Source organism: Boeremia exigua (genome assembly GCF_020726555.1).
Source record: "Boeremia exigua strain MPI-SDFR-AT-0100 chromosome Unknown C7974scaffold_3, whole genome shotgun sequence".
Taxonomy (NCBI): domain Eukaryota; kingdom Fungi; phylum Ascomycota; class Dothideomycetes; order Pleosporales; family Didymellaceae; genus Boeremia; species Boeremia exigua.
Genome location: NW_025763520.1, coordinates 879,105 through 901,197, shown reverse-complemented (window position 1 = coordinate 901,197; position 22,093 = coordinate 879,105). Strand labels below are relative to the sequence as shown.

At 55.5% G+C, this 22,093-nt stretch overlaps 7 protein-coding genes across 7 annotated transcripts; 3 read left to right on the top strand and 4 right to left on the bottom strand.

Moving 5' to 3' along the window:
* Positions 1–1,042: 1,042 nt before the first annotated feature.
* C7974DRAFT_125279 (S-adenosylmethionine decarboxylase) lies at positions 1,043–3,250 on the bottom strand. The gene has a single exon (XM_046135238.1). It carries the CDS (start codon positions 3,014–3,016, stop codon positions 1,415–1,417), a length of 1,602 nt encoding a protein of 533 aa, XP_046000055.1. The 5' UTR covers positions 3,017–3,250; the 3' UTR covers positions 1,043–1,414.
* A 981-nt stretch (positions 3,251–4,231) lies between these two features.
* On the bottom strand, positions 4,232–5,966 carry C7974DRAFT_305628 (Alpha/Beta hydrolase protein; the record flags this gene model as incomplete). The annotated part of the gene is made up of 4 exons (XM_046138035.1): positions 4,232–4,557; positions 4,654–5,521; positions 5,594–5,663; positions 5,782–5,966. The coding sequence occupies 4 exons, from the start codon at positions 5,964–5,966 to the stop codon at positions 4,232–4,234; spliced, it is 1,449 nt and encodes a 482-aa protein (XP_046000054.1).
* A 539-nt stretch (positions 5,967–6,505) lies between these two features.
* On the bottom strand, positions 6,506–9,654 carry C7974DRAFT_125185 (high-temperature-induced dauer-formation protein-domain-containing protein). Its single transcript, XM_046135236.1, has 7 exons — positions 8,773–9,654; positions 8,623–8,720; positions 8,334–8,576; positions 7,931–8,284; positions 7,643–7,886; positions 7,066–7,592; positions 6,506–7,016 (listed from the first exon to the last, which is right to left on the bottom strand). The coding sequence occupies exons 1-7, from the start codon at positions 9,482–9,484 to the stop codon at positions 6,531–6,533; spliced, it is 2,664 nt and encodes an 887-aa protein (XP_046000053.1). The 5' UTR covers positions 9,485–9,654; the 3' UTR covers positions 6,506–6,530.
* A 226-nt stretch (positions 9,655–9,880) lies between these two features.
* C7974DRAFT_125191 (P-loop containing nucleoside triphosphate hydrolase protein) lies at positions 9,881–12,746 on the top strand. The gene has a single exon (XM_046135237.1). The coding sequence runs from the start codon at positions 9,991–9,993 to the stop codon at positions 12,388–12,390; it is 2,400 nt and encodes a 799-aa protein (XP_046000052.1). The 5' UTR covers positions 9,881–9,990; the 3' UTR covers positions 12,391–12,746.
* A 1,575-nt stretch (positions 12,747–14,321) lies between these two features.
* Positions 14,322–15,628, top strand: C7974DRAFT_387731 (NAD-P-binding protein). The gene is made up of 2 exons (XM_046141202.1): positions 14,322–15,118; positions 15,229–15,628. Exons 1-2 carry the CDS (start codon positions 14,423–14,425, stop codon positions 15,394–15,396), a joined length of 864 nt encoding a protein of 287 aa, XP_046000051.1. The 5' UTR covers positions 14,322–14,422; the 3' UTR covers positions 15,397–15,628.
* An 880-nt stretch (positions 15,629–16,508) lies between these two features.
* C7974DRAFT_431708 (uncharacterized protein) lies at positions 16,509–18,975 on the top strand (the record flags this gene model as incomplete). The annotated part of the gene is made up of 7 exons (XM_046144799.1): positions 16,509–17,128; positions 17,175–17,469; positions 17,521–17,665; positions 17,729–17,921; positions 17,976–18,058; positions 18,109–18,283; positions 18,366–18,975. 7 exons carry the CDS (start codon positions 16,509–16,511, stop codon positions 18,973–18,975), a joined length of 2,121 nt encoding a protein of 706 aa, XP_046000050.1.
* A 1,064-nt stretch (positions 18,976–20,039) lies between these two features.
* On the bottom strand, positions 20,040–21,803 carry C7974DRAFT_387722 (uncharacterized protein). Its single transcript, XM_046141201.1, has 5 exons — positions 20,969–21,803; positions 20,762–20,919; positions 20,461–20,711; positions 20,122–20,405; positions 20,040–20,065 (listed from the first exon to the last, which is right to left on the bottom strand). Exons 1-4 carry the CDS (start codon positions 21,458–21,460, stop codon positions 20,155–20,157), a joined length of 1,152 nt encoding a protein of 383 aa, XP_046000049.1. The 5' UTR covers positions 21,461–21,803; the 3' UTR covers positions 20,040–20,065; positions 20,122–20,154.
* Positions 21,804–22,093: the final 290 nt, after the last annotated feature.

Genomic DNA, 22,093 nt, shown 5'->3' with positions numbered 1-22,093 from the left:
GTATACTACTTAAGGAGAGTAGTAACAAGAAGTTGTTATTTTACCTGTATTGCCTCTATGCCACTTACTTCCTCTATCTAGCGCTAAGGTCTATACGCTAAATTAGTCTTAAACTGCCTTAGAGTGTAGGATAGCAAGTAAGAGAGAACTGTTTATCTAGGTTGCGTAGCTAGTAGGGGTGCTAAAGCTATAATATAAGGTAGAAACATAGCAGGTAATAGTAACTATGATTGCAGTGAAGTTAAGTTAGGGTTGTCAAGTGGCAGCCAGCAACTCCAAGCTGGCAAAACTATTCAAGCAGTGGTGGTGTGTAGGGATTTGATTAAGGTTCAATACCAAATCTGCGTATAGGGAGGGTGCGGTGGATGCGTGTTAAAGAAGCAACAGTGGCCGTTGTGACAGAGTTGAGGGCCTCAACACACCTAGCGGTGTAGGTGTCGGCCGGCGGGCGCACCAATATCACTCAACCGGCGGAAACACATGCGTTTGAACATGGAAACCCACGTGCATACACCATAAATTGCATTGCGGTGCCCATGATTGCTGGAATTAGCTCGACCAATGCCTTGAAGGTGATCATGAGCGGATGCAGGTACGTTTGAATAAGATGCGGGACCATAGAGACCGCCCAAAACACCCAGCAGCGTATGGGTTTTGGCGGACAAAGTAATTATCAGCTAAAAAAGCGGAAGGCCCCGAGGTGAGAGCGTTCAAATCCCCCAGCAGCCAACCTTGCCAGCATCAACAAATAAACACACCAAACCCACTCACTCAACCAGATACCCTGCATTCGAACAGCCCTCTCAGCCCGCGCCAATACCACCAACCCAATTCCCTCGAATCTCCAGTCCGCTGAGGCAGACACGTGCGTTGGAACCCTCACCAGCTCCACTCCCCCAATCCGCACATACACTTACACAGACAGTCTTACCAAACGCTAAAGCCTCTCATCACCGCTATAAGCCTAGTCATCGCAGTACTCACAGGTATGTGCGGTGCGCCTGGTCAGCTCGCAGAAGCTCCAAACGCCCCTCAGCACACCTACACAAGCAGCACCACCGCACTCACTCACGGCCGCGCAGTGAGAGGTTAGGAGCGCCGCACCCATTCACCTGAACGGTGAATATAGAAAGAGTAGCACGACAGACACACAGCGAGGCATCGCCAGCCTCAGGTAGCGAGAGGAAACGGAGCAGCGGAGAGAGATAGTATTTGAAATGGATGGACGTAGAGATAGAGACAGTTGCCGCAAGGCCATATACACGTTCCCCACAGCCCAAGTATGTGTGAGACACGAAAAAATACCAAGAAAGGCGTATGCACGGTACAGAGATAGAGACGACGCGAACCCACCACCCAAAGCACGCGTCCCAACTCCCACCATCGCAACTCCCCACCTCAGAAAATAAGTTACCTAGAATACCTCGCCCAGGCGAGGCACCCCGCCCTTCCAGTCATCCCTCTCGTAGTACCGGAACACCAAATCATAGCCCTCGAGATCATGCACAATGCGATCGACGCGCCTGTACCCAGGGATAACCTCGACGCGCTTGCTCTTCTCGACGTTCCTGCCGGGCAGCTCATCGGGCGCAGGCTTGGCCTCGAAGAGCGTGATGCTGAACCTGCCGGGCTTGAAGATACCCAGGACATGCTCGATGACGTCTGCGGTCTCGCGGCCGGACTGGCGCGCGGGCACGTTGGTCTCGAAGCTGGCGTACGAGCAGTGCGGCTCGGGGGTGACGTGCACGGTGAAGTAGTGGGTGGCGTCGGAGCCCTTTTTGGAGCCGTTGGGGGCGCCGCCGGGGGCGGGCACGACGCCGTTGGCGCTGAAGCCGCAGGGCGTGAAGAGGTACGCGTCGATGCGGGCGTCGGGGTACTTGGCGGTCGGGTACACGTCGCTCAGGCCGCACGTCTCCGAGACGACGGTGCCGAGCGAGTGGCCCTCGGTGGTGAGCTCCTCGGGGAACGTGAGCTCGTCGTCCGAGTTGAAGCCGGAGTGGTCGGACGAGGTTTGCTCGAACACGTCGAAGGATTCGTCCGAGATGTGGGTCGTGGCGGTTGAGTTGAGGATGGTGGAGCCGCCGAGGCTCTCGCACTCGCCCTCGGGGATGGAGCCCAGGGCGGCGATGGCGTTCTTGCGGGCCTCGCGAGCCCTCTGGACATAGCGACCTTCCGCGACCGCACTCGCGTCCTCGAGGTAGAACTGGCGGGCGTTCTTCTCGTCGAGGTCAGTCATGAGAATCTCCAGAGTCTCGTCCTCCTCTTCGTCCGTGTTCTTCTCAGGCAGCATGCGCTCGGGGAGCTTGACATACTTGGTCTCGGTCTCAGGGCCGTCGACCTCCTCGGAGCCGGGGCTGGGAGGGGGGGTCAGGGTGGTGTCAGGACCGGTGATGTACAAGTACCAGTGCTCTCCGTTCATCTTGCCAATCATGTAGGCGCTGCCGCCCTTGAAGCGCTGGTCCAAGAAGCGGACTTCGTCGCGCCAGCTGCGGTGGGGTCCCTGCTGCGCCTCAGGGTGGAGGAAGTTCTTCCTGCTGTAAAAGACACGGTACGGAGTCGCAGAGGCCGCGAGACCAGTACCAGGCGCCGGCTGGACGTAAGGAAAGCCGGCATTGACAGCAGCAATCTCCAGGAGACGAGTCAGACCCCAGAGCAGGGTGGTGGTGCCACAGGTCTTCAATACGACCTTGTGGGGAAAGACGAACATGCTCGACTCGGAGAGCAGGTAGGCGTCGACGTGCTCAGACTCGATGACGGAGAGGACCTTGCAGTTGACCAGGTCGAGCATCTCCTTCCAGACGTCGGCAGACACCTTCTTGAGGCCAAGCGGGCCGGCCTGACCAGGCAGGTCGGTGGCAGACGAGCTAAACCATACTTCCAGGAGCTTCTCAGGGCCCTCGAATGAGTTGGTGGAATCGAGGTCGATGGTGGCCTCCTTGTTGATGACCAGCGATGGCGTGCCAATGTGCGAAGACGGCGACGCAGTGTAGTGCTTGGGGATTTCAGTAGCGACCATCTCTTGGCGACAGGGCGTCGGAGCGCGGGGAACTTGACGTCTGAGCGTGCGGGTGTTTGCGAGGCAGAGGTTTGTGGCTACTGACGAGCAGTGAAGCACAGTCTGCAGCTCAGACAAGCAATGCGGTGCTTGGCTGAGGAGAGAAGGCCCACGAGGGACGCGGTTCGAAGAGGCTGGCTGGTGCCAGCAGCAGGCGTGTGATGCGGGAAACGACCGTAGAGGACGTTAGGGAGGGCGGGAGTTGGGGGGAATAAACGAGGCTTTGCGCCGCGGAATGGTGTCAGTCGTTGCGCCTCGACCGACTAGATTCCGATACCCTGTGAAAGTATCGGGTCCAGCAGACGAGGGATCTGCTCAGGGGTGGGGTTGGTGGGTGGGAGTAGCGGGTGTTATCTAGGCCTGGGGTCGTCAGCAGCTGGTGAGGCCGTGGGAGGTTGAGCTGGAGCTGGGGTCGCGGCGGAGACGAACTCACTTCGCAGGCTTGGACAGAAAGCGTACCAGATCCTCTTGACGCATGGAACAGCGACGGGGCGGGGAAGTTGTCTGCGGGCTCTGACAGCCTAGGCAGTAGTGAAAAGCGTGGTGAATGGTTCTGCCAGCGTGACGGTGGTGAATGCGCTCGTGGCGTGGATCGTGACGGGTGAGCAATTGCTGTTGGGCGCAAATGTGAGCTGGCGAATTTTCAAGAATTGCGGGCGGCCTCGACGCAGTGGCCGACGGCAAAAATGGAGCAGGAGACGTACGCTGAGCCGGAGCTGGTATGGAGGGGAGCAGATCGCAGTGCTTGCGGTCGTGGTGTTGTTTAGACAGCAATGGTCGCGTGGGAGAAAATCTGCAGATGCGTGTTGGCCCAACGTCACCGCCCACCAATGTGTGGCTGGAGCTGAGCGCGTTCATCGACGATCCGGCCCGCAGTCCCCCACCTCGACACCACCACCAGCATCGAGCCGTCGCCGATGGCATCGATTTATATACCGCAGCCTGTTTTACTAATGTTAGCTAGTCTCAATTGATCTGGCCTCGCATAGATACGTTACTTGCTCAAATTGCAACCGCAGGCAATCACCGCACATGTGGCATGTGATGCAGCGCAGCATCGGAGTAGAACTGACATATCATCGAATCCCATTACAGTAACCAAGCACGTCCTTATGTACCAGCGTGACGCTCCCTCCCTTTGTATATATCCACTCACACACACCCTCGCATCGCCCCTCACACCATAACCTCCGCACTCCTTCCCCGACCGTCCAGCAGCCGCCCAAAGCACTCCCTCACATCGCCCGCCAACAGCTCCGGCGCCTCCCACGCTGGCATCTCCGCCGCCTCCTGGTGTCTCTGCACCCACGCGATCGGCCACGATGCCGCGCCCCACATCAGCGGCGTCGCCGCAGCCCGCGTTCGGAAGCTGCTAATTCCCAGCGGCACGCTGCAGTAGGCCCTCCATGTTGGCGCCGAGGTCTCGATGTGCGCGCGCCGCAGCCAGCGGAGTCCTGCTTCGGCGCCGGGGAGCCACATCCTGCAAGTCAAGTCAGTAAGATCTGGGAGCGGGGAGAGGGGGAGGGGGGCGTACATCATCGTCCAGTTCAAAACATCCGTGGGGCTCCAGGCCTGTTTCTCGGCGAGCGCGCCCGCACTCCCATTATGATCTGCGGCCTTGATCGTGTCGTCAGAGCGCACGCGCTCGTGCCCCGCGGCCTCATACTCCCTGTCCTGCATCTCCAGCTCCCCCGGGTCCAGAAACGGCGACCGCGGCCGCACCGCAGGCGCCCTGATCTCGCCCCGCGCCGCCACGAGATCGAGCAGCACGCCCAGCAGCCCGACGGGCGAATCGCACAGCGAGAACGCCAGCGTCTGCGGCCGGCTGGCCAGCAACTGGTGCAGCACGGGGCCCAGCGGCCTCGCGCCTGCACCCCTTCCCCCTCCCTCCCCACCCCCCTCATCCACACCCCGCACCTCCGCAGGCACATACCCAAAACTCGCCCCCGGCCACCTCGCCCCCGTAACCCGCGCAACCAGCCACCTCACCCACGCCCCGAACTCGCCCCGCGCCGTCGGCGCCCCGAAAACAGGGTTCCACGTGAACACGCCTACGACGCCCTCGCCGCGCCGCGCCAGCGCCCGCGCGACTTCGAACCCCCACCCGCTCCCGCACACCACGTACTCGGCGTACCCGAGCCGCCGCATCAGGCCCGCGAACACGGCGGCGGCGCCCGCGGCGCCGAAAGAGGGGTCCGGGGATGCGTCGCTGAAGCCGAAGCCGGGGATGCTGGGGACTACGACGTGGAACGCGGGGGGGTGCTTGGGGGCTGTGGAGGCTGTGGAGTCGGTGGGGTGGGCGGGGGTGGGTGGCGATGTAAGGAGGGGCAGCAGGCGCGTGGCTTCTATGAAGCTGCCGGGCCAGTCGTGGATGTAGAGGAGGGGGAAGGCTGTCGGGTCGGGGGAGCGGGCGTGGACGAAGTGCGTGCGGACAGGCTCTTTATAATTAGTATTATCTAGAGCAGGCTGAACGCCGGATTTTGCGCTGCCTGGTGTGGCTGCGTGGGATGCGGTGTCGGGTTCCGGCGTCAGGGCAACGAGGGTTCTGAATTGCGGCAGGGCGGCGTTGAAGCGCTCTTCTGATGCGCGCCAGTCGTATGTTTCCAGCCTGCGCTCGTCAGCAAAGACTCCTCCCTCGGTGGTCCAACACCCTCCGTGATCCAACACCCTTCGCGGTCCACCACCCTTCCCCCCTCCCATCTCTCCACGCAAAAACGCAGACTCACCAGTAATCCAACAGCGGCTCGAGCACACTCTTCGGCGTGCCCAGCGCCCACGCGTCCCCCTCGCGCCCATTCTCCTTGGGCAACCGCGTCAGCTCGAGTTTCTGCCGCGTGAGATCGAGGTAGCGCGACGAGACGTGCATGTTGTACGGCAAGATGGCGCCGGGGTCTTCTTGGATGGTTTGCATTGCGGGCGCCATGGCTAGGTCACGGATTGACGGATCAACGGATTAACGGATGGACAGACAAAACAGATAGACAGATAGACAGACACATAAAAACAGACAAGCTGCAGAGATGTCACATAGCGTGCGCACAAAACGACGAGCGGAGCAGCGCGGGAAAAGGTACTTGGTGGTAACTACAAAGTGCCGCCGACGCGGTCAGGTAAGGCTGGATGGGGAAAAGAGCAGCGGGGTACGTCAGGGAAGCTCACGACCACGCGTTCTCGCAGCGGGGATGAAGGGGTCTAGAATGGAATTATTGTATTCGGGGCCTGTTATTCGTGGGAGCTTGCTATATTCGTCGGGATCTGCTCGAGGTGCAGCCGAGTTGCAGCGATGTTGCCACGCGGTGGCTGTGCAGCGCCACTCAGGGTCCAGAGATCGCCCTACAACTACCGCATCCGGGGTGGGAAACGAGGCGCCCGCCAGGCACGCCAATCAGACGCGCAGCCCTGCAGGAACCGAGAACCTGTGGTAGGCGAGGCCGAAGCGCGGTGTAGTGCTGTGGTTGGGAACGCCGTTGGTGGTTTAGACGTCTCTGACACCTGTTTGCGCGCCGCCACCCCCACTGGGCCTGCCCGCCGGTGCCTGCGTCTGATTGGCGCCGGGTATTGCTCCTCTGAGGTTCAAGCTCCCAATTCGCTGCACCAGATTGCTGCCCACAGCATCGACTGCGCCTCTGGGTGCCAGCAAACTCGGCGTCTGGCTCTCGCCCTGCTGGACCCTGAAGAGTCTGATGCTGGTGTTGTTCCAGACGCCTGCAGTGCCCCTAGCGACTACCATCTCGCTTGTGAACACAAAGCCCCACAGCAGCGATTCATACCAGCCAAGGCTGAGGGTTGACCACTCAAAGAGATGCACGCGGACGGGCGACGGCTCAATGGAGGGAATGGTGGTGGTCTTGATCACGTTCAGGGCTGTGGTGGTGTCGGTGCTGGACGAGAGGAGTGGCGTGAGAGTTTGGATTAGCATGAGAGTTGTGTGAAGAGGGAGCTCGGAGAGCCATGATTCGAGCTATGATATGTAAGCATCATGTGCGTGGGATGATAGGAACAGGGCTTACCCATGGGACGGAAGGTGTGAAGAACTCGTTCGCGCCTAGACCAGGTGCGACGTTCATGCTGGCAAGGCTTGTCATGCTGTTCTGCCGCGAAAAGGTGGGCTGGCCGACAGGCATCTTGCCACGCGCTTTCTCGGACATTCCTCGTAATTGCATAGGCATAGTCTCATCAATCGACGAGGCTATCGATGCGCTTCGCGATGCACCACGCGATCCGCCCGAGTATGGCGGTTGCGCCGGTGATGTCGACTGTGGTGGTGGACTCGCCTGTTCCGCATCAGAATCGTCGTCGCTGCCAATAGCAAATGCGCTGTTTTCTTCTGGGACATTGCCCAACGACGGTGTTCGGGCACCCGTAGGACTTCGTAGACTATCGATGGATGTCTGCCTCGATAGTTCCGCTCCGTTGCCATCTTTGCGCAGCTGATTCTGGCGCTCGAGTTCCTCTTGCCCGCTTTCGAGTGTGAAATCGCGGAGTCCTTGAAACTTCTTCTTAGATCTTACGATCGCGTATACAAGATTGGGGTTATCTATAGTCTCGTCAGTAAAAGTACTACGTCGACAATAAGGCATGTCTTACACTGGTACTGGTGTTCGACTATAGCATTGATCGCTTCCAACAAAGAGTTCAGGAGGGTGTGATTGTTGTCGTTGGCCAAGAGAAAGCTGGGCGAGGACATGGACGCAAAGAGCTGCAACAATTTCGAGCTAGATGCACGCCCCAAGTCCTGCACATAAGCAGCAATGTTGTTCAGAATGGCGAGCAGGGCCGGGTATATCGGTTCCAGTTTCCCTTTGCCTGTAGTGAGCAGTGTGTAGATGGACTGTGAGGGTCAGCTATGATCTGGACATGGGCGTATGAACTTACTGTAATAACATAATCCGCGTAGGTGCCATGAAAGTTTGGTATCCGTATGCTCGGTGGCAGCGATTCTTGTCCCTCGAAAGTTTTGTTGAGGCTTCTGCCAAACTGAGGTTCCACGCTCAACGTCTGCAGCACAAAGACACACATGCGCACCAATCCTTGCTTTGAAGGATCGTTGCGCTGGTCAATTGCATAGTATAGTACCAGCACCACAAAGTCATGGGCTCTGTCGGTATCAATGATGAAGGAGCGGAAACGCTTGTTGCATTGCAATGCTTCCCAGAACAGCATAATCATCTCAGGCGCCCATGTCAACGACTTGTGGCTGCCGGGGAGGTACGTGGAGTTCGCTTGCAGCTGGTGACAGTCAGCTTCGGATATGCGTGAAACGGATGGGGCAACAAACAGGTTGGTTCAAAATCCTCGTCATACCATCGACAAGGAATTGGAAGTCCTGTGGGCGATGCAGGCGACCCAGGAAATGTCTGAAGAAGTTCTTCGGCGCAGGACCATTGCCAGCCTCGGGTATGGGATACAAGATCAGCACCAGAAGCAACTGTAGGCAATATGTGACCAGAATCTGCCTCTGATCTTTGAAAACGACATGGTCGTACGGAACGCGCCACGTTGCAGGGTTGTATTTCAGTGTCTACATGCATCAGTACAGATGGTTCAGAACGTTGTGTTGAACCTACCGTATTCAGCATTGAGCAGAGTACTGACAGAACCACTTGCTTCTCTGGGCACGTGGCAATGTATGTGATGGCCTTGACTCCCTTTACTGGCAGGATGGCTGCTTGCGTCAGTAATGCTGGGCATGGCCAGATTTTCGGTCCAGATCATACCAGCTGACATGTACATGGACTTGCTCGCAAATGCAAGCAACAGTCGCAAGATCTCCGTGCGGTTGCTCTCAAACTCCTTCGTCGAGGCCACGGGCGTGTTGCAGCCAACGCCGCTCTGCCATATCGCGTATGACACCTTGTTCTTGCCAGCGGGGACCTTGGGCAGCGTGAACTCGGAGAAGAACAACAGGTCGATCAAGGTGTCTATGATTTCCTCGGCCAGCGGCTTGGCTTTTGTAAATTCTGGCTCGGCCTCGGTTGGCGTTGGGTCAGGGTCAGACTCGTCGAAGATGACCTCGCTCTTGCGCAACTGCCCTCGCCGGCTGCGCTTTCTCCGCTCCGCCCAGAAGAAGGTATCTTCCCATGATTCCAGGTGATCGGCTTCGTATATGAAGGGCAGTATGCGCGTTAACACTCGTATGCAATTGAGGGCATCGCGCTCCGGCGCAAGCTCAGGGTCGGGGAAGGAGGGGTGGTTGCGCAGGACGACAAGACGTGAGGTGACGGCGAGGATCAGCGTCTCGAGGTTGGCGAGGTTGTTGTCGCGCGTGCGCCGTATGTCGGCTGGTGAGAACAGCGAGAAGACATCCTCAGTGCTCTCCGGCAGCTCCCAGAAGCCGGTCCAGTACGCATCGTCGGCGGGGATCTGCTTGGGCTCCGACAGGCGGAATATGCCCTGCTTGAAGGTGAGTTTGGAGTCGGACGCGCCCATTGGAATGCATGTCACGGCTTCATGTGCGCATTGTGTCGTACGTGTCGTGGTGCTGAGGAAAGCACCCCGGACCGTTGACGTCGGCAGTGCAAACAAGGCAAACGCCGCCTCACTTGCCGGCTCTCACATGCTCACATGCTCACGCAGGAGTCGCATTGATGCTGACAACAACGTCGCTTCAAGTCGAGTAAGCGTTTCGAAAAGGCCGTCACCATCTATGACACACTTCTACTTCCCCTGGAGCCTAGATTTGCTGCGCCGCAGAGTATGGGTCACCTGCTGCTGACGTAACCACGGCCGCCCCAAGCCTCCATGCCAAGTTCCTTTGATAAATGTCCAGGCACCGCCGCCATCACACTCCATCGTACCCACCTCTCGCCCACTGCACTTTCGGCGTCCTCATTTCGCCCGCATACCCGTACACCGTCATCTCCACTCGTATAGTCCGCCGTAATTAGCACACGCGAGCAGTCCGCGCGTGCTGCAGCGCGCCGCCGCCCGGGAGTATGCCGCCCAAACGCAAGCTGCAGACAGCGGCCGAGGCCGAGGCCGAGGATGCGTACGGAGAAGACGATATCGGTCCTATGAGTGACCAGGAGACGTTTGATACCCTCAAGGACCAGTTTGATGTCAAAGCCATGACCAAGCGGGCGCGAGCGGCACAGCCAAGGGATGCAGCTGCTCATCTGTTTAGGAAGTCTGATCAGTCACACGCCCTCCTGAAGCCAGACCAGCAGAACCGCCCGCTCTGGGTCAACGATGCTGGTGGCATCATTATCGAGTCCTTCCACGCCCTCTTCGACGAGGCACAGGACTTTTTGATCAACATTGCTGAACCGCAATCGCGCGTGTCAAAGATGCACGAATACCAGCTTACCACGCACAGCCTGTTTGCCGCCGTCAGTGTCGGTCACTCAAGTCAAGAGATTATCGACAAGCTGGACAGGTACTCGAAGACAGCCTTGTCAGATTCTCTTATTCAGTTCATCGAAAAGTCCACGTCAGCTTTCGGCAAAGCGAAGATCGTGCTGAAAAAGACACTCTCCTTCATCGAAAGTGAAGATCCTACCATATTGAATAAGCTGCTTCGTGATCCTATCGTGGCCGAGTGCCGAGCAGATCAGACCGACGGTCTGATCAAAGAGGCCGCCCCAAAAATTGGTCAGATGGCGATCCCAGGTACCAAGCTGGCGGCCGGAGCGAACCAGAATGCACCAGCGGCTGGTGCGGATCCAGCGCCAGCTGAAATGATTGCAACGCTGCGGGAAGATGATGACGATGATGAGGTGGCCCAAGTCCATTCATTCCAAATCAAGAGTGATGAAAGAGAACGAGTCGTCAAGCGCTGTCGAGCTATAGGTCTCCCTCTCACTGAAGAGTACGACTTTAACAACGACATGAAGAATCCCAATCTTGAAATCGATCTCAAGCCACATGCTCAAATTCGATACTACCAGGAAAAAGCCCTGAGTAAAATGTTCTCGAACTCGCGAGCGCGGTCAGGTATTATTGTCTTGCCCTGTGGCGCAGGTAAGACGCTTGTCGGCATTACAGCAGCGTGCGGTGTGAAGAAGTCAGTCATCGTTCTTTGTACCAGTGCTATGAGTGTTGTCCAGTGGAGAGCCGAGTTCATCAAATGGTCAAACATCAATCCAGAGGATATTGCTGTCTTTACCGCGGACAACAAAAACGTCTTTCCCCGCAATGCCGGTATCATCATCAGTACATATTCCATGATCAGTACCGTTCAGAAACGATCGTACGATGCCGAGAAGGTCATGACCTTCATCAAAGAACGAGAATGGGGGTTGCTGATCGCCGATGAAGTGCACGTTGTGCCCGCCAATATCTTCAAGAAAGTTACGTATCAGATTGCGTCGCATGCAAAGCTAGGGCTGACCGCTACTCTACTGCGGGAAGACGACAAGATCGATGATTTGAACTTCTTGGTCGGACCGAAACTCTACGAGGCCAACTGGCAGGAACTCTCAGAGCAGGGTCACATCGCTCGAGTGCAGTGCGCCGAAGTGTGGTGCCAAATGACACCTGAGTTTTACCAGGAATGGCTCAAACCGGCGTCACTGCAGAAGCGAGCGCTCTTGTCTATCATGAACCCGCGAAAGTTCCAGGCATGTCAGTTCCTTATTGACTACCACGAGTCGCGAGGAGACAAGATTATCGTTTTCTCCGATAACGTATATGCTTTGGAAAAATACTCGAGAAAGCTAGGCAAAGCATACATCTACGGTGCTACACCACAGAACGAGCGCCTCCGCATTCTCGAGAACTTCCAGCACAACCCGCTTGTTAATACTATCTTCCTCTCCAAGATTGGCGATACCAGTCTGGATCTGCCCGAGGCCACATGTCTCATTCAGATCTCTTCGCACTACGGCTCTCGTCGTCAGGAAGCCCAACGACTTGGTCGCATTCTACGTGCGAAGCGTCGTAACGATGAGGGTTTCAATGCCTTCTTCTACTCACTTGTTTCCAAAGACACAGATGAAATGTTCTACTCTTCCAAACGACAGGCTTTCCTCGTCGATCAAGGGTACGCCTTCAAAGTCATCACGCGCCTCGAGGGATTAGAGAATCACGCCAACCTCGCCTTTAACACACCCCAAGACCGGCGCGAGCTCCTCATGGACGTCCTGCTGACCAAGGACGAGGATGCCAAAGCAGAAATGATTCAGGGCGACTCATTTGGCTCGAGTTACGCGAGCACTATTGGTAAGAAGAAGAAGGGCGGGGTCAGAAGAACTGCAGGTGCGCTCAGCGAGTACTCGGGCGGTCAGGATATGGCGTATCTCGAGACGAACAAGAGCAGGAACAAAGAGCTGAAGGGTGTGAAGGGCGTGAAAAACTCGTTCCTCAAGAGTCTGGCTAGGAGTAGTGCTAAAAAGTAGAGTTAAGGCATGGCAGTAGAAGCCAATCGCATTGATACAGTGTCAAGCAGCTCATGTTCTTCTTGGGTGTAGTGAGTATAATGATCATTGCATCGCAGGTACTCTTCGTCGAACCTGGTTGGCGTATCGCTTGCAACACATACTAGTCAAACGTACCAATACTTGAGAACCATATTTCAATCGAAACCACAAGTTCGATCATCACCAGAACCATCAACCAAGATCCTCGCCTCCCAAAGCGGACGGGCGCAACCCCAAAACCGCAAACCTACCAGACCACGTCTACAACGCCACCGGGAAACCCCCACCCTCATCACCAATCCCACAGCGCCGCCCAAATCCTTTCCGAGGTATAGCCACCGGGCACCAGCGGCCATCTCCGTGACCCGCGAGTCGAAGCAGTGGCCCCCGCAGCGAGTCAGCGGCCCGGCCGAGGACGCCTTAGTACGAACGCGCGATCCCCGACCAGTGGCGATCTCGATATCTCCGACGCAGGGTTTGCTAGTAGCTACGGTGCTTTGCGCCGTAGATTACCGGGTGTGTGATCTGGGCGCGGCACTGTTTGGGCGTTTTGCCGGTACGGGGTGTAGAATTATGTCCGTACGACAGGCGGACGTGTTGTCAGACGGGCTTACCTTCGTGGGGGAGCTGGGTAGGCGCGTCTAGAGGTACCAGACCGCTGCGGGATCCATGCAAATTGCTGTTTTCCTCCATGGCAGGGCAGCGGCGCGTGTGCTGCGTGTTAGAGGCTCGGGGGTTTGCTCCGTATGTGAGGCGGTTGAGGGTCGTGGACGGGCGGCGATGGGAGCGCGAAGGTTTATTGCTTTGCGCCTCTGGTGTTTGGTGTTTCACGGCACTCGACTCGAAGTTAGTTTCTAGTCGGTTGATGTTCTTGTGTGTTTCGAGATGTGTTGTACGATACAGAGGTTCCCTTCTCTGGTGCGTCATTTACGTCCGTGTGGCAAATCATAAATGTTACCTCTTGGCCTGGGGTGCTATTTGGCGATCATTAGAACAATTCCGGAACCGGAACGGTACATTTCCCTACATTACACAGCTCTCGCGAGCGATACAGGGGTGCGTATTGCCAATTCCGGTGTGAAGTCGCAAGACGTGGATGCCGTGAAATGCTCGTTTGTGCAAGTGCTTTGTGGAGCCGTTGCATGAGCAGTGCACGAGGACTCCGCATAGGTGCAGCGCAGATCCGGCAGGTATCAATAGTGAGCCTGTCACAGTCCTGGTCTGGACTTGGGGTAACTAATGACAGCGTTTCCCCATCTGATTGCCTTTGTCGTGTTGATGTGCATCTTCACTTCCTTATCGTGCCTCATGGCCGATCTTGGCACGGAGGATGCCCTATCGGATATTATCTCAAGTCGTCCATGAAATAGATTAAGCTCGACGGCTTGTATCCACTTTCCAGCGTGCCGTTGTCCATGATGATCGGACATGGGCGACATGGAATTCCTTACGATGAATCATAATTGTGGTGTGCAGCAGCCAATCAAGAGTATCAGAGTCTCGTCGTGACACCGAGTGTGATTGGCTGTGTCGAGGCGGTTGATGAACTTTGCGACCCTGCATAAGCACATCCTCGGTTGGCAAACATTTCTGACAAGCTACCTAATCGTTGCGATCTTGCACCAGAGTAGTCAAACGTTTAGTGTAGAGCGTCGAACCTCGAGCGTCGGGTGTCACTCCAAGCGATCTCCTGTTTCCCGCCGGTGCTTGGTTGCTGCAGGCAATTGGTGAACATCAGCAACTACTGAGCGACCGGCAATTACTCCGCATGCTGCGCCTCGATCTGTTGTGCTTGTGATACTCAAACGTGTACCTGACGCAATGTTTGGGCGTGCAATGCTGATCCTCGCTTATGATTCTAAGGAGGGAGGGATGACCATCCACAGCATTCCGGAGGGTAGGTTCGCTCTCCCGTGAGAGGTCCCCGCAACCTTAAGCAACAAGCTTTCCCCGCCTCGTTGTACTCGTGGATTCTACGCCAAACCACTATCATCACCATTGGGCCAGCACAATGGATAATATATCCCTCGGACTGGGCCTAGAAGGCTCTCATGTTCTAGTTACTGGCGGGGCTGGCCTTATTGGGCGTGTTGTTGTTGATCATTTCATCGCAGCAGGTGCGAAGGTGTCGTCGCTTGACATCGTATATCCCTCGATATCTCAACAAGGCAGTGCTCCGTCAGACACGGGTCACCCGGCACTCATTCCCGTCCACTGCGATGTGTCGAACGAAACAGAGGTGCACCAAGCTTTCGCAACAGCTGTCGCTACTCATGGCCCAGTTGATGTCGTGATAGCGTTGGCATCTCTCGACCTCTCGGTCCTACGTCCTAGGCCATTCGCTGATGCATCATTCGATCAGCTACGAGCCGTGCTTAATACCAACGTCGCTGGCACATGGTTGACTGCACGCGAGTGGACGCGTGGCTTACGTCAAGCAAGGCACAGCGGCACGCCGATGCGGCATCCCAACCTAATCATCGTTGGCAGCGAAAGCGGCCTCTTCGGTGAACGATATAACGCAGAATACAGTCTTGGCAAGAGTGCTGTTCAAGGGGGCTTACTCCACTCCCTTCGAATGGACGTCCCAAAGGAATGGCCTGGAGCCCGTGTCAATGTAATCGCTCCAGGGCCGGTTCGAACGGAGCGATGGGAACAAGAGTGTGAACAAAACCCAGACCAATACTATCTTGAGGCCCAAGCAACGGTACGATGAACCATTTTCGTTCACACCATCCTAACAAGATTACTATTGTTTGCCAGCCCAATCGTCAGCACCATGCACACTCTATCATCACGGCTGACCCGTGTATGTAGACCGCATTAGGCGAGCCAGTCCCTGTTAAAGCTGTCGCCATGACTATCTTGTCTGTCGCCAGCCACAATTTCAGCAGTCATGTTCACGGGCAGGTTATCGCCGTTGATGGTGGCAAGCAAGGCAAGGTCGTGTGGACACAGGATGTGGCGCCTAAGCCTTACGAGTAGCTCCACTCGAGCTTGTCCGATCTCTTCATAGCCATTGACGTCACAGGCTGTCTTACTCTCCAAGAAGGTATAATCTACTGCAGGTCTCAGAAGTTATGTTTGCGCAAGCCGGTTTCGATTAGCTCTATTAGCGTAGTACGACTATCCGTCCCAGCAGCCTGGCTTTCACATCCAAAGCGTCTTAATACGACGGTTAGACCCCTGCTGTTGTTCGCCCTAGACCATGTTGGCAACAATGCTCTCGAAAAAGCGGTGGACAATTTGCGGCAAGCAATCAAATCATCGTGTTCGGCACGTTTGTGGAAGGGCCGCGCAGGAACACGGAGTACGGTTCCGTCAGTGAATGACGCCCTGATTCGCTACGCTCTAATTCGCTAGAGTCGGTGCATTCTCTACTTTCAACTTGCAACAACAGCCAGCGGCATGATCCGAGCTGACTCATGTTATTGACTGAGACGCGACTCACGCCCAGGTATATGACCCAGCGGAAGATGGCGATTGAGACCAGAACTGGCCAGAATCTAGTCCATGCGATCTGGCCAGGTTATCTATCGAATTGGAGCTTGAAGATGACCGCGGATGCATGCAAGCGACGGTTACCGACTGGATCGGAGAGCTAACGGGCGGCGCCTGTCGGGCGACCTGACGCACGGCAGCGCTCCCAGTCTGTGCGAACGGACCCAGCCCCGCAGCGAATAAGTTGCCGAAGTTTACCAAAATCGTAGAGGTATCATGCTGATCCACGGAGCGCAAGCTGTTCGTATGGGCCTCTCTCTATACGACCGAGAAACGCCCTCGGACGGTCAACAAGATCCCGCCGCTGCAATGTCGTCAGATCTAAAATTTGACAGGCTCGGGAATCATGTGCAAATACCTTGCCGCGGTGGCTTTGAAGCTCGTCCCTACCCGCCGGCATGCCTTCCCCACAGAAAATCCTGCCCATAATACTGCGAGCGTATTTCCACATGCGGTGTCATCAATCTGTTTTTCTCCACATCGACTTTCATCACTGACTCGTGAGGTGCAGAGCTGATGCCAACAAACTTTGAGCATCTTCTCCCTGGCGTGGTTCATGATCTCCCGTACACCATCTATCGATGACTATCGCTGCCATGTCTAATTTTCGAGCTCTCCAACCAGCACCCATGGATCAGGAGCCAGCACCACAACCACAAACACGACCGATTTTGACATCGAAGCCAAAGCGTACAGTAACACTCGGTGCCTGTGTTGCCTGCCGGAAACGAAAGTCGAAGTGCGATGGCAACCGTCCTGTGTGCACTTGCTGCTCTCAGAAGGACACGGAATGCATTTACGAGCTTGGCCCGAATGAGAAGCCATCTCAGGCGATGAAGAGGAAAAACGAGGAGATGCAGGGTGAGCTGTCCAATTTGCGGCAGCTCTATGACTTCCTTCGATTGCGGCCTGAACACGAAGCTATGGACATCCTCAGGCGCATCAGATCGAACTCGCCTGATGTGGTTCCATCTCAACGCATCCAAGAACTTGCAGACTTTGTCCGTCACGGGGACCTGCTCACACAACAGCCACGGCTCACGCCACCTATGAGCACCCATGAGCGAGATTCCCTCCATCCTGTCACACTTCCTCCGCTTCGCCAGGCCTTAGATTCCCCAGGCCCCATGGACTCTTACAATCTGCCTTACCCACCCATGGGCTTCGATGGGCCAGCCACGCAACGACGGAGACACACTCACGATCTGTCTGCTCGGTAAGCAACGTGCGCGGCACCCGGGAGCACTTTTGACCAACCCCAGCACAGGCAGTCAAAGCGGTTTGCCACGGCCCACGTCCATCGAGGCCATTTTGCATACTCCTTCGACTGCCGCTGTGGACGATCTGGCTGCGGATCCACGCTTGGGCTATGTGAACAAATGGACAAGAGTCACAGATGACACTGGCTTCTTGGCCCACCTTTTCACTATTTGGACTGAAAGAGAACATGTTTACTATCATTTTGTGGACCGGGAGGCCTTCCTGGCGGACATGTCGAGTAGCCGTGGCGACTTCTGTTCGGAACTTCTAGTCAATGTTGTGCTTACATCTGCGTGTGTAAGTGCTCGAATGAGCCTTTTTGTGGAGATTCTTTTCTGACTCTGATAGTTTCATTCGTCCGCGGTGAAAGATCGCAACAAGCCGTTTTCCGAGACCTCGATCCAGACTTCTTTTTACTATGAGGCAAGAAGATTGTGGGATCTCGAGATTGGGAAAGACAGCCTGACAAAGGTGCAAGCCGGCATGATCATGTGTAAGTACCTGGTTGAACGTCAAAACAAGTAGCTTGCTGCATTCACTAACTCAACCCCTTCAGATCTTGTACTTGCAAAATACGGTCGGGACAGGGAGGGACAGACATACCTTCAAGGGGCATGTAGTTCTGCCAAAAACCTCGGCTTGTTTGATCATGAGTCGCCAGAAAACAACACAACACCCACCCACATCTCCGTCGACAGATGGAAAAGAGCTCGAGCCGTGACTGCTTGGGCGCTACACAACTTCCAGCTGTACGTTTGTACAACATGACTGTACACCAACTTGGAGCGCTAACAATTACCCAGATCAATGGCCATCACCTACTCGTTCCCAGTTATCATCAATGTGCTCCCTTCGATGCCGATTCCTTACCGACAGGAGGTTGAACGTAAGTCGGGAGCGTTTTATCTCTGCTACTGAGCTGACAGAATGTGACAGCTATATTTCGCTCCGAATGCGCATTGTACTCGATCCTGTTTGACTGCGTCAGCATCATACAAGACGGCGAGTACACCAATTCACACGAAGGGGAAAGCGCAGACAGGATAGAAGCCTGCCTCTCGCGTCTCAGATCCTGGTGGCTCTCGCGACCGTTGAGCTTGGACCCCGACATGTACCCGTCGCAGGTCAACTTGCTTTGCGGGTAAGCTGAGAGAATTGACTTTATTGAGTTCTTGCGAGCTAACGACACACAGGATGCAATACAACGTCAATATCGTTAAGCTCTTTCAGCCAGTCCTGGATTGCGAGAAAGCCCCCGAACAGGCCGCATCGTACATTGACCGCGCCCGATCTGTCACCTCAGCCGCTCTGAGGGAAATCCGGCGCCTAGTAATTCTACACGATACACATCATGGATGGTCAAACGCCATCACATTTGTCATACAAGGCATCACAGTCGCGAGTTTCGGTACCCTCGATGAGATAATGTACAAGCCGGTCTTGCCCCAAACCGCATCCGACGATCGATACCAGGGCCTCGTCACTTGCCTCCGTGCACTCACCGTTCTCCTCAGCTATAGCTACTACGCTCAGCCAATTTTCCGACTGTTGACACAAAAGTGTACCACGTTGGGAGTACGGCTGCCTGCTGAGGTACAAGGAGCCCTGGACTTTTGCACAAGCGAGGAGTGGACTAAAAATGCTGCTGAATTGGTCAGTAGCCAGTACATTGCGGACATACGCTCTGTCAGGTACAACACAGAAACATCGAGAATGGACGCTGTCATCTCGAGATGGGAAGGCTTGACCCTTGAAGACGAGGAGGCGCACGATTTGGACACAGCGAGGCGGTCGGATGTTTGATCCTGTTTTTTGTTCGTTTGTTTTTGGTCGTCAGCGAGAGCTTGCTCGCACCCCATCGATACCCCTTTTCCTTCTGTCTCAGTTGTTCCTGTCACATCGCATATCACCCTGCCTAAAGCGAATACAACCACTTTCGCGGAACAAACCCGTTCTGAACGCCCAGTTGTGCAGTGAGATGATCCACTCATGACGCCTCGCATCGAGCCTCGCACAAATTCCTTACTGTGTACAGCAGGCATTTAGTCGGTCCTTTCACCCTTGGCCGGTCTCCGCCCACTTGGCTCCACCGAAGAAAACATGCGCAGCGGACGTACACTTCCGCGACCAATGACAATGCGGGCACCCTGGCGACTCACTGGCGCCGGAACCACTTCCACACCTATCAAATCAGCCACACCGCTGACATACGCGCTGCTGGCAATGGATGCAGCTCCCTGCGGCCCCTCGTGCAAAGCACAACACCGCACGGCGGCCCATCGCCGATCACCGTCGCTACGACATGCCCCTGTGTAGCGGCGCCGCAGCAGGAAGAGGCGCCGCCGCTACACTGGCTTACGCAGCAGAACATTGACCCCCACCGCGGGTGCGTGCGTCGGAACAAAGCTGCGTCGGATCAACGCCGCGGAACTATGAGCTGCGGAACGTGGCGGATGCAAAACAAGCCTGCGGGGACATGGTGCTCCCCGTCTTTCAGCTCGACCGTGGCCGCTTGTGGCTAGGCAGCCGGCACTGGGCGCCGGTCGGCGCGCAAATCGCTAGTGTGCGCCGGACGCGGGAGGCGAGACGGTGCAGGAGGATTGGCCTTGTTCGCAGGGAAGAAGTTTGCGGCTCCGTGTGGGGCAATGATGTGCTCGAAAGACTTTGATGCTTTGTTGTCGGTACCTTGGTCTTTCAAAGGGGCAATATTGCAACAGTGGGGGGACGGGTATTGCATCAGTCCTCAACGGCTCCACGTGCGGCGAGCACCGGATTATCTGCGGTATCCGAGTCATTGGACTCGGGCGGAATTGGGTTTGCGCATCACCGCACAGTTTGGACAGGACCGAATCCATGAGATCCTCGGTAGTAGGACTGACGCAATCTGGATGCGGTAATTCATTGTCAAAGTTCCCTACTCAGAGTCTAGTTCGCTTATAGTCAATATAGACGAAGACGCAATACGGTACTTCCGTCCGACCCTTACAACTTCGCTAGTATCCGATGCTCTCGGATGATATTTCTACCGTCGACGCTGCGCTTTACAACATTGTCGGCCTTATTGAAAGTATCCATGAGCCCCTTGCTATCTGACGTCGTCCACGGATCATCTACCGGCGGAGGAGGCGCGTCTTTCACCCAGAACAGCATCTGCTCGTCGCCTTCATCATCTTTCCAGATAGTGACCTTATGCACGTGCTTGTTGCCGCCAAGCTGAGTCTTGTGTTGTGCAACTGTAGTGGAAGGTCAGCCGAATCGTCCACAGTAGGTACATCATTGACAACTTACGGAAATATCCAACGGCGAGACCGTTCGGTGAGCCTAGCATTGCCAGTGCTCCTGGCGTCTCGATACCAAGTTCCAACCCTGGCCACTTAGGGATGCGCTTGAGACGTTCCTGTCCCTCTGGAACCTCGTACCGCTGCAGCGCCATTTGCATCAGCCTGATGGTCTGAGAGTTGATAATATCGTGCACGAGGAATTTGTTGATGTTGCTGAGGCCAGCGCCATCTGCGTGTGCGCGTCTCCAGAAGGCCCAGCTATATTGAGAAGTGAGTATGTGCTTGATCCTATAGCCCACGAGACTTACGTGATATCGGAAATTTTCCTCAGCCGTGGCATCTCCGCATCTGCCGGCTGCGCAACCTGCCAATTCGAAATAGCTGCTGTGTCAGCGGATCGAACATTCATGAATGAAACAACCCCGTCACGAGCGTTGACACCTATGTGGGCATACGCGCCAGTAGTCTGGATAAGTCAGCGATGTCTTTCCAAAGGTGCAACCGCAGCTGCTTACTCGATAAGCTTTGCCGTCCACCTCGTACTTCCCATCAGCACGATTGTGTTCGATGTGGTAACATTCGTTCTGGCCGTTCGGGGTGTTCTTCTTCCTGAAGACAGCGTCGACCCCGATCGAGTTCAACGTCGAAGCGATATTGTTGAGCTCGCAATATAGCGACTTGCCATTGTAGTCTTTATAGCCCCAGGTCTCCATTTCAGTCTCCATGGTACCATCGAACTCACTGTCGATAGGTATAACAAAGTTGATCGCGGTATCCTTGTCACGGGCGCACGCTTGAGCCAGTTTCTCACCCCGACACACGTGTTTCTGCCAGAACTCCTCATGTGTCTCTCCGGCTAGTTTCGTGACGTTGTCCGGTAAGAAAGGGGAGGACTGGGCACTCAGAACAAGCTCCCGTCTAGCAAGAGATTCGGTTTCATCTCGCCTCCCTTGTAGCTTCGCGTTGGTAGCGGTAGTTGGCGGTGCGTCTTTAACGAACAGAATCATCGAGCGACGGAAACCCCATTCTGAGGTGAAGACTTGCACTTGGTAAACATACTTGTTCCCACCGATTTGAGTCTTGTGTTGAGCGAGGAAGTAGCCCGCTGCGATGCCATTAGGCGATCCTTAAACTAAGGTTAGTCTGCGTTTCCGAGGATCACGTATCGCTCTTACCCAGCAATGCCTTGCCTGCATCCGACTCAATGTCAAATATCACGCCTGGCCATGGTGGCAACTTGGTAACACGCTGCTGTCCTTCTGGCACTTGATAGACTTTCAGGGCGTTATCGATTAGTTCATTGGTGTCTTCATTGACGATGTGGTGTACGACGAAGTGATTGATGTTGCCCAAGTTGCGCTCCTCTGGTGGCTGCTTTAGCTGGGCCCGGTTCCAGAAGGCCCATGAAATATCAGATAGGGACCTGAGCGCTGGCAAGGTCTCTGCTGTCGGAACTTCTGGATGCCAAAGCTTTTCAGCAGCATGATAAGCAGATCTGACATCCATAAAGAATATCGTTCCACTGACGGCGTTGGTAGCAATTATGGACCAAGCGTCAGTTATCTAGACGTGATCAGCGGTCAGTAAACCACAGTGGGCATCGTACTGCAAGAAACACTTACTTTGTACTTTTTGCCATT